General features: G+C 36.3%; 1 protein-coding gene across 6 annotated transcripts in view; it reads left to right on the top strand.

The window, feature by feature from the left end:
• Window positions 1-16,383, top strand: part of Ralgapa1 (Ral GTPase activating protein catalytic subunit alpha 1) — a 199,380-nt gene that overhangs the window by 134,751 nt on the left and 48,246 nt on the right. For all 6 annotated transcript variants that reach the window (XM_051195870.1, XM_051195866.1, XM_051195869.1 and 3 more), the window contains 2 exons: window positions 6,696-6,819; window positions 11,483-11,638. In XM_051195870.1, the coding sequence (XP_051051827.1) occupies window positions 6,696-6,819; window positions 11,483-11,638 (280 nt within the window). The remainder of the gene's footprint in view (window positions 1-6,695; window positions 6,820-11,482; window positions 11,639-16,383) is intronic.

Raw genomic sequence — 16,383 nt, 5'->3', positions numbered from 1 at the left:
TATTCAGCCTTGTGATTTCAAAGATATGTGTTTCTATTGATTTATCTGTTGTTTTGTATATATATATTACTGTTTAATTTATTATAGCTACATAATACGTTTTCCATGCATAATTATGTTATGTTTTTGACATTTTGGTTGTGAGCCTAGTTAATCTTTAATGGCTGAGCCATCTCTCCAATCCCTGATGTTATATATTTGGGTTTTTTTCATTCTTAATGTTTATCTTGTATCCAACACTTTTGTGAACTTTCATACTGCTTTTAAGCATCTCTTAGTTTTAGTTATCTCTTTCTCTTAACATTTGTTTAGGTACACAATCATTATCTGCAAACAATCTCTTTTCTGATAGTTTCACTTATATATTGTTGCACTGACCAGAACTTCCAGATTAGTGATTAAGTAATTTAGGAGAAGTGGATGAACATCCTTGCCTGCCCGATTATAACAAAAGTAACTCTCCTTTCTTCTTCTGGAGAAGTATTGGTTGGTTGTTTAAAATAGACCATTTTAATTATTTTATGAAGCAGTTTAGTCTGTAGGATTTTTTTTAGTAAATATTAAAATAAAATGGTGGTGGTATATGGACATCAAAATTCTTTTTTATTTTTGAGATTATAACATAAGTTATAATTAAAATGAATGAATTATAAACAGAATATAGGAACTGGGGGGAGCTCAATTGGTAAAGTACTTACTCCAGTGCTCCTGTAGTTTGAATTTCTTAACTAATTGGTTTCTATTGTATTTTAGTATAAAAACTTTGTATAGACTTGGAAGAGTTGACTCCACAGTTTCAAGAGCACTTGTTGCATTTTAGAGGACTCAGGTTTGATTCCCAGTATTCATATAGCAGCTTATCCACAAGCCATAGGGGATCCAAAGCCCTCTTCTGACCTTCATGGGTACCAGGCTTGGTGCTCATACACACATGCAGAATGCAGGCAAAACACCCTTACACATACAGTAGTAATAAATAAATCTAAAAAGAAAATCTCTCTAGTCTGTTGACTTACTGTATTTGGTTTGCTAAAATTTCATTTTGTATCAAGCTATACTACATTTATGGGCAAGTTCTGCAGAATTTTTTGTTCTGTCTTTTGATTTTTAGAGTTAAGTGAGTTTCATAAAAATCAATATTATCTGTTACTTGAAATTCCAGATTTAAGATAATTTCCCTTTTGATTTGTCTTCTTCAGATTTTGTTTCAGCTTGTGGATCAATTTCATTATGTCTTGCTTGTTTTACAAAAAATCTATTTTTTTGAGATTTTCAATTTAAAAAATAGAGAATTTTTGCTTATTTAATATTTATTGCGCCTAGGAAAACTTTTACATGTCATAATCTGTATCCTATTCCCTTTCTAAGCTTAGTTTTTTTTTTAAAAAAAAAAACAAGCCTTGCTATTACAGATGTAATTGTGTGTATGTTCATTTGTGTATATGATGGATGTACATGTATATGCAAGTGCATATGGAGACAAGAAACAGCTTTGGATGCCACTTCTCAGGTGTCATCTACTTATTTCCTGAACAGGGCTTCTCACTGGCTTTCTCACTGGCTTTCTCACTGGGGTTATCTGGTTGGTTAGGGAACCCCAGGATCCACCTGTTTCTCTCTCTCAGGCACTGGTATTATAAGTATACACCACCACAGCTTCTTCTTCTTCTTTTTTAAAGTTGGTTTGGGGGACCAAATTCAGATTCTTGTGCCCACAAAACAAGTACTTCACCAACTGAGCTCCCTCGTCAGTTCCTATGTTCTGTTTCTAATTCACTCATTTCTGTTCTGTTATTTTTATCACTTTCATAAACATTGTTTTTTTTCTTGTATCTAGAACTAATGTTATCTTTCTTGATTATTTTTGTTTTGTTTTTGTTTTTTACTAACAATGGAATAATCCCAGATTGTAAGTTCTAGCTAAAGGTATAGCATCTATCCACCCTTTCGAGTCCCAATTTAAGCAGCAGTGTTTCTGGAAAGCCTTGCCATAAACCACTGCTGACTTCCTTAATTTATCTAATTGAATAAATTTAATTCTCATCTAAGCAAGCTTTAATATCTGAGCAGTGTTAGGTTTGAAAATAAAATTGATAACCAAGTAGAAAGTGTTTCCATATGGTATCTTGCCTCAACAGTTTCTCTTGTTAATGACATCTTCCCAAGTGCAGCTTTAAAATTGACAAACCAATATTCAAATAGTTATTAACTAATGTTAGTTAATAATAATATGTTTACTGAATAAGCATCACTACAGTCCAATTTTAGAGCTTCTTTTTGTTTGATATATCGAGTAAGTGCCCACCTGATTTGTATAGCAGCTGCAGCATTTCTGATCATTACCAGCCTTGTGTGCAGGCTCTGCCATCTCTGCCTTGGCCTGCTTGTTACCACCTGCCTGTTAAATTCAGCTTAGTAGAATAGGGAGTCAGATCTTGTGATTTTTGACTTGCCATATATTATGGGTCATTTTTAAGTGATTAAAGTGGCCATTTGTATATCTTTTAAGGGAAATATTCAAATATTTTTATACTATATTAAATAATGCCTTTTTAAATTTTTCCTGTCAACCCAGAACCTCAGAACATAATTTGGAAATCAGGGCACAGATATAATTAAGATAAGGTCATACTGGATTAAATTTGCTCCCAAATCCCACCACTGTTCTTTTAAGGATGCATGCACATAGAAAGAATGCAAGTGATCAGGCAGAGATCAATATAGTTACAAAGTGAGGAATACAGAGGATTGCTACAATCACTAAATCGCCCCATTGCCTTGAAAGACATATAGTTCATTATAGAAGTCCTGAGCCGGGTATTGGTGGAACACACCTTTAGTCCCAGCACTCAGAAGGCAGAGGCAAGCAGATCTCTGTGAGTTCAAGGCCAGTCTAGTCTACAGATCTAGTTCCAGGACAGGGTTCAAAGCAATACAGAGAAACCCTGTCTGAAAAAACAAACAAACAAACAAAAAAGTCCTAGCAAACGAATTCTTTGCCTGTCATTTTTTTATTTTATTATTTTATTTTATATAACAAAGTCCAATTAAATGGTAACAAACATTTATACACAATATTTGGGAATTTGGGTAGTTTTTTGAGACAGGGTTCCTCTGTGTAGCATTGTAGACCAGGCTGACCTCGAATTCACAGAGATCTGCCTGACTCTGCCTCCCGAGTGCTGGGATTAAGTGTGCACCACCACTTCCCAGCCTTGAGGTTTGTGTGTGTGTGTGTGTGTGTGTGTGTGTGTGTGTGTGTGTGTGTGTGTGTGTGTGTGTGTTGGGGTGGGTTTTTGGTTGTTGTTTTTGTTTTGATTTGTACATGAGTACATACAACTTTTAGTAGTCAGTTCTCTCCTTCCACAGTGGGCTATGAGAACAGAACCTAGGTTGTCAGGCTTGGCAGCAAGCAGTTTTAACTCCTGAGCCATCTTACTGGCTCCATATCTTCTATATATAAAATCATATCCACAAGTAGAAATAATGTGACATATTCCTTTTTGATAAGATTACTATATAGTTAAAATGTTTTTATATATTCTTTTGGGGGGACAGGGTTCAAGACAGGGTTTCTCCTTGACCTCGATTTGTAGACCAGGCTGGCCTCTAACTCACAGAGATCCACCTGCCTCTGCCTCCCAAGTGCTGCAATTAAAGGTGTGTGCCACCACTGCCTGGCCTTTCAGTTTTTTCTTAAATTAGTTTTAGCAGTTTATATCTTTCTTGGAATTGTGTTTTTAATCTAATTTATCTATTTGTTGACATACATTTATTAATAATATCCTTACATTTTTGTATAAAGTATGATTTTGGTAACATGATTTCTTTTTCCTTTTTAAGTTTCTATTGTGTGGGGAGGAGGTGAGGGTGAGAAAGAGATGAGGGGAGGAGATAAAAGGACAACTTTGTGGTAGTCAGTTCCCTCCTACCTTTCTATGGTTCCAAGTACTACTAGACTCAGATTGTCTGATTTGCGTGGCTAACGTTTGCATGCTCAGGATTCTTTTTTCTTCATTTAGATTAAAAGATTAAGAAAAGTTGGTTGGCTATTTTAAAGAAACAACCAGGTTTCACAGATTTTATTGTGTTGTTTGAGGTTAATGTTAGTGTGGCATTGATAGGATCATTTTAGCTCTCTTTCACACTTTGCATGGTGTCTTCCATTAGAAGCATAGTAGTGGCGGCTGGAGAGGGCTTCCTAAATTGAGAGCACTTGTTGCTCTTGGAGAGAGTCCAGGCTTATGTAACTGGAACTCTAGTTCCAGCAGCCCTCTGCTAGCCTCCTCGGGCAATACATGCATGTGGTATAGAAACATGGGTAAAAAAACATCCACACACATAAAAATAATAAATATAGTTTAAGCGTGTTAGTGGTAGTACTTGGTCATTTAATTCTTAGCAGCTTTATTTCTAAACAGTGTGAGTCTTTAATCTCCTACTCAGATTTTTTAAACTTATTTTTTCTTGTCTAGGTAGACCATTCCCTAGGGTGGGTTGTCTTCCCTAGGTTTACATCACATATGACTCAGAATTTGTGCTTGAAATCAACCATCCTATGCTAATGATATTTTTGTTATTATTGTTGGTTATGTGTGCTTGGAGGCTACCACCACAATTCAAAATATTTCTGTTTTTGTCTCTCCTTACTCTCTGACCATTCCAAAATATGTATAGCCTTGAGAGTGTATACAGATTTCCAGACATACAAGTGGTGATTGGTTATTATTCTTAATTCTTAGATTCCTTAGAGTTGGCCCAGAGTTATGAATATTATGCAGTGCTTGTGAGATTCTTTGGTCATACACTATTTCAGTGGTTCTCAACCTTCCTAATGCTGAGACCTTTAACACAGTTCCTTATATTTTGGTGACCCCCAACCATAAAATTATTTTTGGTGTTACTTTATAACTGTAATTTTGCTACTGTTGTTAATCACAATGTAAATGTCTGTGTTTTCCTATGGTCTTAGGTGACCTCCATGTCCCCTAAGGTTGTGACCCACAGGTTGAAAACCACTGCTCTAGTTGCTCTTAAGTGCAGCCTAGTGCATATGCACAGGCTCCTTGACTCAGAATTGACTGTGATCCCAGGCAGTTCTTAGCCTCTCTTTTCTGGTTCTTGCTAACTTCTGCCTGCTTTGCTGTTCACATGTGTCAGAGCTGCAAGCTTCTCTCTAGTGCTTTCCTCCAAATTCTGATCCAAATAGTTGTTCCTCTCAGGCAAAACTAAGCCTTTGTACTTGAAACCTGCCTTTCACCCTGGGCATCGTTTGTACATCACTATACCTGAGCTAGGATTAAAGCAGCATAGCTTTGCCTAGAATGATACCCATATTCAGCAGCTGGGCACTTGGAGAAGGGTTGGGAATCCCTAGTTGTCTCAGCTTACTATTTCCAGCAGAACTTCCACTCCTCTCTTCCAAGAACAGGTGGAAAGAAGACTCTCAAGCTTTTGTGCTAAGAATGAGGAGCTGGAGAAACAGCCTCAGATCTAGGCCCCAGCTTCTGTAACAGGAAGATAGGAAACAATAATAACTACTACTAACCTTAGCAAAACTTGGGTACCATGGAGTTGAGGAACTTGAGTGTAAGGGGGGGAAAAAGTGGCTCATATGTCAGTAACTCTGTTTTTTACCAAGATTTAGTAGATGTTCTTGAGTGAAGATTTTCTGTTTCTTTACATATTTAGGACACATTTTTAAAATGCTAAGTTTTTTTTTTTTAACATAGTAATTTTTACCAGTTAAATTGGGTTTTACTCTGTAATTAATTCTGGAACACCATTACATTTGACTTCGTATACTGGATTATGCTAGCACTGTGTTGAGCACATTGAAAGTGTCCCTGTGTCTTCCCCACATGAAGTGAAATGCCAGCAGTTACAGAAACTTGCTGAAGCTTCTTTGTTGCTGATGTGGAAACTCATAGTCATGACTTAACTTTTCAAATATGTGGGAAAATCTGACTGCAGACTTCAGTTTTAAACACTTGTTTATATCTGTTTGTTGATACCTGTGATCTCTTTTTTATTCATATCAAATTTGGCAACAAAATTTACTTCCAATTTGTTTTTCTGGTCCTAAAGTTTGCCAGCATTCACCAAACATAGATCATCTAGTGAGCTTGGATTGCCAGACTTACTAGAAGTTTGCTTTTATGAAAACTTTTAAATTCAGAGAAAACTAAAAGTTAAATGTCTAGGAATTTGGCAGCTAACCCATGCAGGGGTGGGTGGGTGGGGTTGTGTGTGTGTGTGTGTGTGTGCGTGCGTGTGTGTGTGTGTGTGTGTGTGTGTGTGTGTGTGTTCTGTTGTTGTGTGCAGTTTTGGAGAATACACACCCTACTGATGGTTTATCAGTTCTAAAACAGTCACTTTAACCCTGAGTTTCAGTCCCACTGTACAATGATCAACTCTTTAGATGATTTATGTGTTCATATATATCTGTCATTGCCCATATTCTTTGTCTTTATTTGCCAAATTCATACCGTTACCTAGTTTATTATTTGTTTAAGGATTATTTTTTCCAATCAAAAGTAACTATGCCTTTTCTGGTTCAGTGAAAATTTTGTCACTTTTTATTTCTTTATTTATGTTGCAATTAAAAGTCTTTTTCATTTTCTTATTGCTATATAATATATAGCAATAGACTTTAATAAGCAAACAAATGAATGGTATAACCTTTTGTTTTGTAGCAGAGAGACACACAAGATTGCAGTATTTTACGTTGCTGAAGGACAAGAAGATAAATACTCCATTCTCACCAATATAGGAGGAAGCCAAGCATATGAAGATTTTGTAGCTGGTCTTGGTTGGGAGGTATTGTTTTTAGGTTATACCAACCATTATTTTATATTTAACCCCCAGTCAACCAGAATCCAAGGTTGTTCCAGTCCCTCATATAAAATAATGGGATACTTGCATATTGAACTAATCATATCCTCTTGTATACTTTAAATCATACCCAAGTTACTTATACAAAGTCATCTAAATACTTTATATTCCATTGCTGTGTTATACTGTTTAAGAAATAATTACAAGAGGGACTGGAAGGTGGATCCATTGGTTGAATGCTTACCTAGCAAGCATAAGGACCTGAGTTTGGATCTTCAGCACCTATGTAAAAGCTAGGCACAGTGGCAGGGATCTGTAACCCCAGCACTGACAGAGACAAGCAGATCCTAGCCAAATTCACAAACTCCAGCTTCAAAAAGTAACTTTGGTTTTGATGACTGTATCTTTAAAGCAGTATCGTGGAAATAATAACCTTGGTAGCCATTTAAACTTACAATGAAACTTTTTCTTATAGTTGACAAATATTTCATAAAATTTGTATTGAGAGTATCTGATAAAGTTGTTGGAGACCATTGCACTAGACTATAAACTTATAGAGGGCTGGCACTTGTATCTTACTGATTTCTGCCTTTAATACCAATACTTTCCACAATGTCTAATACGTAAGCTTTTCCTGTCCTACTCAGTATGTATTATATGGGTTACTAGCTAGTTTACCTTATGTTGAGTATGTAAGCTCTCTGAGCCTCCATACTTTGTTACCCAGCAGAGGTGACAAATAATTCAGTTAAGATGGTATATGTAAAAATGCCTTGAAAATACAACAAATGGATTTTTTTGTATTGACAAACTATAGAACCATTACTAAAAGTGAGGGATACGTGAGAAGGAAAGCAATTTGGGAATTTCCCTCCTGATTTCAGAATTTACTACTAAACAATACTAATGAAGACAATTTAGTATTAGCAAAAGGATCAATGGAATAGAACAGAGTACAGAAATAAGCCCACATGTTTATAGTCAGTGATTTTTTTTAACGTGGCCATCCAGTGAAGAATGGATAATCTTTTCAACAAATCTTGCTGACATATCCAGATAGCTGTATGCCAAAAAAAAAAAAAAAAAAAGTTCCAGAGTATCTGACAGCCCTCTTCTAGCCTCTGCAGGTACTTGCAGTCATGTGCACATGCCTCCCACCACCACACATGCACACAAACACTAAACAACATAGGCATACACACATAATTAAAAATAAAATTTTGAAATAAAGCCAGACCATATTATATATAAGAATTAACTCAAAATGGATCAACGACCTAAAATTATAAAACATTTAGAAGATAATATAGGTGCAAATATTTATGGCCTCGAATTTGGCAAATATCTCTTAGACCTAACACTAAAAGCATGAGCAAGAAGGAAAATAGCATTCATCAAAATTAAAACTTTGTGTGCTTCAAGGAGCACCATCAGCAAAGTGAAAAACTCCACAGATTGGGGAAACTAATTACAAATCATATATTTGAGAAAAGATTTGTACTTAGAATATTTGAAGAATTCATACAAATTTAAAAATAGAATGTGATTCATTTTAAAAGTACCCAAAGTCTACACCAGGAGATATGCCAAGATAGATGGAAGAAAATTTCCCTCAATGAATAACTACAGGCAGTCAGTGGCTGCTGAGGGGGGAAAAAACAGGTTTTTTGCTTTTGTTTTTTCAGGAATAGGACCACACTTCTAAGTGGTCATCCCTAAACATGCAAATAAGGGCAACACTAATTGGACTCAGAATAACAAAAATTTAAAAAAACAGTCATGAATTCAAAAGGAGATTATTGAGGGGACATGAGGGGTTTGGGAGAGGGAGGTGAAAATAATTCAGAGACCACTGTATGGAATGATGCAAATGTACTCATGTTTTAAATCCTCTAATTAAAAAATAGCCACAGGACCTTGATAGATATTACTCTAAAGATAGGTAAATATTCAGTTAAGTACATGAAAAGACTCTTGATTCATGAGCCATCAGGGAAATAAAGGAGGAAACCACAATGAGTATCTCTTCACACCCAGTAGTGTGGTTAGACTAAGAGTCAAGTAATAGCTTTGGCTAGGATTTAGAGCAGTCTGAACTCTCATATTTTGCTAGAGGGGATGCAACATAGTTGATTGTGTAGTTAAACATAGAGATGCCTTATGTCCAAGTTAGGGTTAATGTTGCTGTGATGAAACACCGTGGCCAGAAGAGCAACTTGGGGAGGAAAGGATTTACATATCTCACACTTCCACAGCACTGTTGTCACTGAAGAAAGTCAGGCCAGGAACTCAAACAGGGCAGGAACCTGGAAGCAGAAGCTGATGTAGAGGCCATGGAGGGACACTGATATTTCCCTTTTATAGCTAATAATCACTTGTAGGGTATACTACATCTATCCATTCATTCACTTATGGGCATTTATATGGGTTGTTTTGTCATTCTGTTATTATGCAACAGTAAAGACAAATAAGTAAGTTTTTGTGGAAGCTTAAGCTTTTATTTTTTTTCCCTGGTATGCACTCAGCAGAACTATTTTGTTTTAAAGATGACCTGGTTAGTTTTATGTCAAACTGACACAATCTGAAGTTATCTGAAAGAAGGGAACCCTAAATGAGAAAATACCTCCATAAGATCCAGCTGTAAGGAATTTTCTTAATTAGTGATTGATGGGGGAGAGCTCAGCCCATTGTGCCTGGTAGTTTCCTTAGGCTGGTGGTCCTGGGTTCTATATGAAAGCAGAAATGTTTCCAGATCCTCATACAGATCAATTGATAATTTTTTTAATGTTCTTGAAGTACAGTTACATTTTGTGATTTTTTTTCACATTTTTTTTATTCTAGACTATAGTGGATACTGACAAGGAAGACAGTTTTATTAATAAATATGAGACATCTAATTGATCATTTTTTGAAGTTGACATTGTTTTAAAATTCCCCTAAGTCATTTCAGATTTGACTTTTACTCTGACCTTAGTTTTCCTCCACAGCCTTTCTAGTTTACTGTAGCCCCTAGTGGCTTAATGTAAGTTCATAATAAACAACAGCTGATTTCTTTCTTAATTAACTCCTCCTGATTAGAGGTCATTAAATACTGTTTTAAAAAAAAATACTGAGGTGAAAAAAATCACCTCTAGTAAAATTGCCTTTTGGTATGTGTAAGGATTGGTTCCAGGATCCCCTTCAGAAACCAAAAATCACAATACTCACATCCTTTATATAAAATGACAGCATAATGCACATTTTCCTGGATAATATGTGGATTACTTATAATACCCAATGAAATGTAAATATTAGGTAAGTAGTTGTTATATCAGGCCATGTGTAGTAGCATATGCCTTTGAGCCCAACACTTGGGAGGTAGAAACAGGACTTAAAGGCAATCCTGAATTATATGAGACCCTGTATCAAACTAAATAAAATAACTATCACACTATATTATTTAGGAAATATTAATAACAGGAGATGAAAGTTTGTACCTGTTTGGTACAAGCTCATCTTTTTCTGAATACTTTCAATCCATAGTTTGTTCAATCTATAGATGTGGACCTCACAGATAGAGAGAGCCAGTTATAATGCTAGATTTAATACTGGCCAATAGCATACAAAAGACCCTATTCCTTTTTTCCCTCTTTTATTAAAGTGGATTTTTTTTTCTTCACAATAAATCCTGATTGTTTTCCCCTCCCTTTACTCCTCCCAGTTCCTCCACCTCCCCTCCCATCCAGATGTACCCTTTTTCTGTTTCTCATTAAAGAACAAGCTTCTAGGGGATAATAATAAAACATAATATAATGCGATAAAACAGAAGCTAACACATCAGAATAAGACAAAACAAACCAGAAGGAAAAGAACCTAAGAGAAGGCAGAAGAAACAGACCTACTTGTTCACGTACTCTGGAAGCCATAATATATATGCAAAGGACCTGTAGGGTAAAACAAGAGGAGAAAAAATATGTACATAAAGTAAAAATGAAAAGTAATAAGATAAAAATATTTTTGAAAGGAAAAAAAGATGGAAAAGTCCTGACATATTATGAGTTTGTTTTCTCTTGGCCGTTTACTGCTGGCTATGCAGCCTACCCTTTCCCCAGTGAGACTTTCTTGGAGAAAATTAAGTTTTCATTTGCAAGTGTTTATTATTTGAAGATTGATTCTGAGTTAGAAATGGAGCCACAATAGCACTACTCCTTCCAGCTCTAGGGCCACATATGATGCAGGCCTTGTTCATGCTTTTTCAGTCTCTCTGAGTTCATATATGGGTCAATCTTATTGATTTAGAGACCTTGTTTTGTTGGTGTCCTCCATCCCCTCTGGCTTTTACACTCTTTCTGCCTCCTCTGTGGGCTTCACAGAGCCTTGAGGGAAGGGAGTTGATGGAGACAATCTGTTTAGGGCTTAGTGTTCCAAGAGCTCTCATTTTCTGCATGTCTGGCTGTGGTTTCTGTATTTGTCCCCATCTGCTACAGGAAGAAGCTTCTTTGATGATATCTGAGCAAGGCTCTATGAGTATAGCAGAATGAAAAGACCTTGTTCCTAATGTCTGTGTAAAGTGTTTTGTTGTTGTTTTTCCTTTTTCATCAGTGTATCTGAGAGTTTTGTGGTTGTTATTGTGGTTGACTATGTTTATGCCATTCTTCATTGTTTCTAGGTAAATCTTACAAATCATTGTGGCTTCATGGGAGGACTACAGAAGAACAAAAGCACTGGACTGACCACTCCATATTTTGCTACCTCTACAGTAGAAGTAATGTTTCATGTATCAACAAGAATGCCTTCTGATTCTGATGACTCTCTGACCAAAAAAGTGAGTGCTTAGTTAAAGAAAAAGAGTACTTTGAAGTTAAATCTTATTAGTTGAGAAAATTAGCACATAAAATATTAACATCCAGTTGGTAAAGCACTGCTGAGGCATGAAGAGCTTGTTTCTTTAACCACTGCCATCTTCAAAAGCAGGATTGTTGTGTAATAAGTTTTGCTTTCCTGTGGTAAGGAAAATAATGATGTTATTAAAGGTTACAGTCTTTCCTGATTTTTTTTTTTGTTGTTGTTGTTGTTTAGGTTTATTTTAGTCACTTTTATGTGTGTCTTTGTGAGGATATGCCACATGTGCACAAGTACGAAAGAGGCCAGGAGAGGCTATTAGATCTCCCTGGAACTCGAGTTAAAGACACTTGTGAGCCACCCAATGTGGGTGCTGAGAACTGAACTCAGGTCCTCTGGGAGAGCAGTAAGAGCTCTTAACGGCAAACCTATCTCTTTAGCTTACTTTGCTGTTTTTAATAAATTTTATTTTGTATATCTGAGGTTTATAGCATTGTGTTTAAAAACACATATAAGTGGTAAATTATTTCTGTGAGGCAGATTAACTCATCTGTCATCAATTCTGTGGTAACAATAGCTAAAACGTCTTTGAACACAAAACTCTTGTTATTGAACCAATTCTCTTGTTCCCTAGATTCCGAGATGTGTTGACTTGCTACATTGTATCCTTAGGCTTTATCTCCCTATTTCCCTCCATGACTTCAGCAACTGCATTACTGTTTTTGGTTTGGTTTTGATTTTTTTGTTCATTTGGTGTGTGTCCTTTGGTTTTCTGTTTGTTTGTTTGTTTGTTTGTTTGTTTGTTTGTTTGGAGACACAGTTTTGCTGTATTGTCCAAACTGCCCCTGAACTCATGATCCTCTTGCCCAGTCTCCTGAGTGGTAGGATCATTAGGTGTATACCAAACAAAACAAACCTGGCTTATTGTTACTATATTTTTATATGTTTATTTATGTATGTTTTAATTCTGCATATAAATGAGGTCATATGTTTTCTTTGGCATATTTCTCTTAGCATAATCTCCTTCAAAATTTTCCATGTTGTAGCAAATGGCAGAATCTTCTTTTTTAGAGCTTAATCAATATTTCATTACCTACCTATATGTTTTCTTTATCCATTAATCATGAATTGGTACTGTCCTGCCTTCATTTTTGTTGTTGTGATAAAAATTAGGAAAGAAAGGTCTATTTTAGATAAGAATTCCAAATTATAGTCCATCATTGTTGGGAAGTCAAGGCAGGAACTTCATTCAAATAGCTAGTCATATCATCCAGAGTCAAGAGCAGAGAATAATGAATGCATACATGTTCACCCACTTGCTTGCTTTTGCTTAGCTTTATTTCTCCAGTCTTATGTAATTCAGGAACCCTTGTATAGGGACTGGTGCCTCTTACAGTGTTCTGGTCCTTCCCACGTGAGTTTACTTAAGACAATTCCCCACAGGCATGCCCACAAGTCATCCCAATTCAGACAATCCTTCATTCAGACTCTCTTCCCAGGTAATTCTAGGTTGTATCAAGTTGATGACCAAAGCTAGCCATCACAGATCTATATGACATTTCCATTTCCTAGTTGTTGTAAATATTCTGCAAGAAACCTGGGAGTGTAGATACCTTTATGAGATCACAGCCTAGTTCATTTTGTCAACTTAATACAGCCTACAGTCTTCTGAGAAGAAAGCCTCCATTGAGAAATTGCCTCTATCAGATTAGCCTAGGAGCATATCTTTGGGAAGAAATGGTTCTTATTATTGATACAGGAGGGCCCAGCCTACTCTGGGCTGAATAAAAAAACTAGCTAAGAATGGACCTCTAAGTGAACCAGCAGGGAGTATTCCCTATGGTTCTTACTGCATTTCCTTGTCTGTGAGAGTTTATGCTTGAATTCTTGCCCTGATATTCTTCGAGGTAGATATAAGCTGTAAGCCAAAATAAATCCTTTCCTCCTTTAAGTTTCTTTGGGTCAGTGTGTTCTATCACATCAACAGAAAGGAAGCTAGAACAAGTGTGATTTCACCTCTTTTCAGCATACTCTCGGAGACTGGTAGTTCACATGCAGCTCTTCCTTATCAATCTCCATTTTGTTTTCCACGCATAACATCAATGATGAATGAAATGAGTGTTCCTTTTTGTCTACACTCTCAGCAGTACTTACTTCTTTATTATAATAGCCACCCATGAAGTCTTATGGTTTTAACTTCACATTCTCAGAATGACTTTCCTGATACTGACCACCTACCTTTCTATATACCTCTTTGGTTTAACTTAGGAGAAATATGTGTTCTAGTCCTATGCCTATTTTTTACTGTCTGTTTGGTTTTTGGGTTTTTTGTTTTGTTTTTGTTGTTTCTTTGTTTCTCTTTTTCTGCTTGAGTTGTAAATGTCCTTTATAATTCTAGCTATTCACCCTTTATCAGATATGTGGTATACAGGCTGTTTTTTGTTTGTTTGTTGTTGTTGTTTTCCAAGTTGGTTGGTTGCCTTTCTTACCTTTTGGCTTTGTTCATTTTGGTTTTGTAGTACACATATTTGATGTGACAAGACAAAAATAAAGTATTGCTAAAATCATTGTCAAATAGCTGTCCCCATATGTCTTTTCAGGACTTAGATTTATCCACTGGGAAGTAAGTGTGTGTGTGTGTGTGTGTGTGTGTGTGTGTGTGTGTGTGTGTGTGAATAATGAAAAATACGAGTCTCATTTCATTAGTTTGAATGTGGAAATGTAGGTTTGCCACTCTGTTTATTGAAGAGATTATCCTTCCTCACATGCATTATTGACATCCATATAGAGAAATTGTACTAATTTATACATTCTCTATTCTGTTACCTCAGTCTATACATCTGTTTTTATGACAGTACCATCCTGACTACAATCCTGTCGGGGGTGTCTTAATTTTATTCATGAATCCTGGTTCATTTTTAATACTGGTCCCTGTTATTTCCTGAATTATTAGTATCAGACAATAAGCACGTCTTTTTTTGTTAGAGTAATTCAGACATCAGAAACAAGCCTCAGAAGGCAAAAAGAAAACAAAAAGACTTTTTCTGACTTTCACCTACACCCTTTCCTGCACAAGGCAGACCATAGTCCTAATTAGCTCCTTCCTGCCTTGGAAGTAGCCATAAGTCAATTGTCTTGACATGACTTGTCTGCAACTAAATCATAAGATTCCCATTTCAGAAGAGCTCTCACTCCAAACCTATGGGAAAGGAGTGCTTCACACAAAGACCAAGAAGAAGCAGCAGACAGCCTTTGCTGAGTTCTCCCACTCCATCAGTGACATTTCTACAGGGTTTCAGTCATGGCTGAACAATGTTCAGAGAGTTTCTGGATAGCCAAACACACAGGGCTTCCTGGAGAATGGCATTGCCAGGCACAGCATGAAAGCTCCACACCCCTTCTTCCATATCTTAGCCTGCACACATTTGTGCTGTCTAATCTTGATTGTCAGTGTGACTAGATGTGAAGAGAGCATTCTGGAAGCAGTTAGCTAAGGAGGGAAGACTTGTCCCTCTCCAAATGTGTCATCATTTTCTAGGCTGTAGTCTCACACTGGAAACAGAAAGTTGGTTAAGTGCTGGTATTTCCTTCTCTCTGCTTTTTGGTCAGCACTGCAGATCAAACCACTCTTCAGATAAACATATTCCTCAGTTCATTTCCCCTCACAGTCTGTCTTTCCCATTACTTTCTATCTCTATAATTTGCCAAGTCTAGAAGTATAATGAGTAGGAGCATACAGTATTTGTTCTTTTGTACTGTCTTATTTAGCTGAATGTTTTTAAGATTTCACGTTTGTCGTAAGCACATCAGAATGTCGTTGTTTTATATGGCCAGATAGCTAATTGTATGTATTACTGCATTTTGATATCTGTGTGTCTATTGATAGACATTTGGGCTGCTTCCACCTCGGCACTGTTGTAAGTCATATTACAGGGAAATTGGCATACTATTTAGATGCTGGTTTTTTTTTTTTTAATTCTTTTTGCTATATACCTGGGAATAACATTGTTGGGTTATGTACATACTATATATGTTGAGCTTTCTGAAGATGTTCAATATCAGCTGGGCCACTTTACATCCTTGTCAGACTTGCACAATGGTCCCAACCTTTCCATATCACCAATACTTGCTAATTTGCATCTTCTTAGAAAAAACTATAGACATCCCAATAGGTGCAAAGTAGTTATTTTGTTTGTTTTAAGGCAGAATTTATCTGTCTATCCCAGGCTTTTCTTGAACTCACTGTGCAGCACATGCTGGCCTCAAACCTCATAGTCTTCCTTCCTCTCCCTTCTTACCACCATGCCTGTCCCAAAGTGGATATTTCTTTGTTTTAATTTACATTTCTGTAACAACTGTTGATAGTGAATGTCTTCTCTTACACACACTGACCTATTGTTTATCTGCTTTGAAAGAAAATGTCTAACCAAGTCCTTTATCATTTGTTCATATTTTTCTTATGTCATTTTAGTTCTTTATATGTTGTAGATATTAATTCCTTATCCAATATATGATTGGTCAATATTTGTAGACTCCAAATTAATTTTTCTCTTGTTACCTTTGCTTTTAATGTCCATCCAAGATACCATTGCCAAATCCACTATCATGGAGAAGTTTCTTTATTTTCTTCAGAGAGCTTTATAGCTCCTAGCATTTAAGTTGTCTATTCCTACTGAGCAGGTTGTAGAGTGTGGAGTGAAATACAGAGTGGCATGTGAATGCCCAGTC

Source organism: Phodopus roborovskii, unplaced genomic scaffold (genome assembly GCF_943737965.1).
Source record: "Phodopus roborovskii unplaced genomic scaffold, PHOROB, whole genome shotgun sequence".
Taxonomy (NCBI): domain Eukaryota; kingdom Metazoa; phylum Chordata; class Mammalia; order Rodentia; family Cricetidae; genus Phodopus; species Phodopus roborovskii.
Note: the sequence above shows the minus strand (reverse complement) of the source record. Positions and strands in the feature narration are given on the sequence as shown.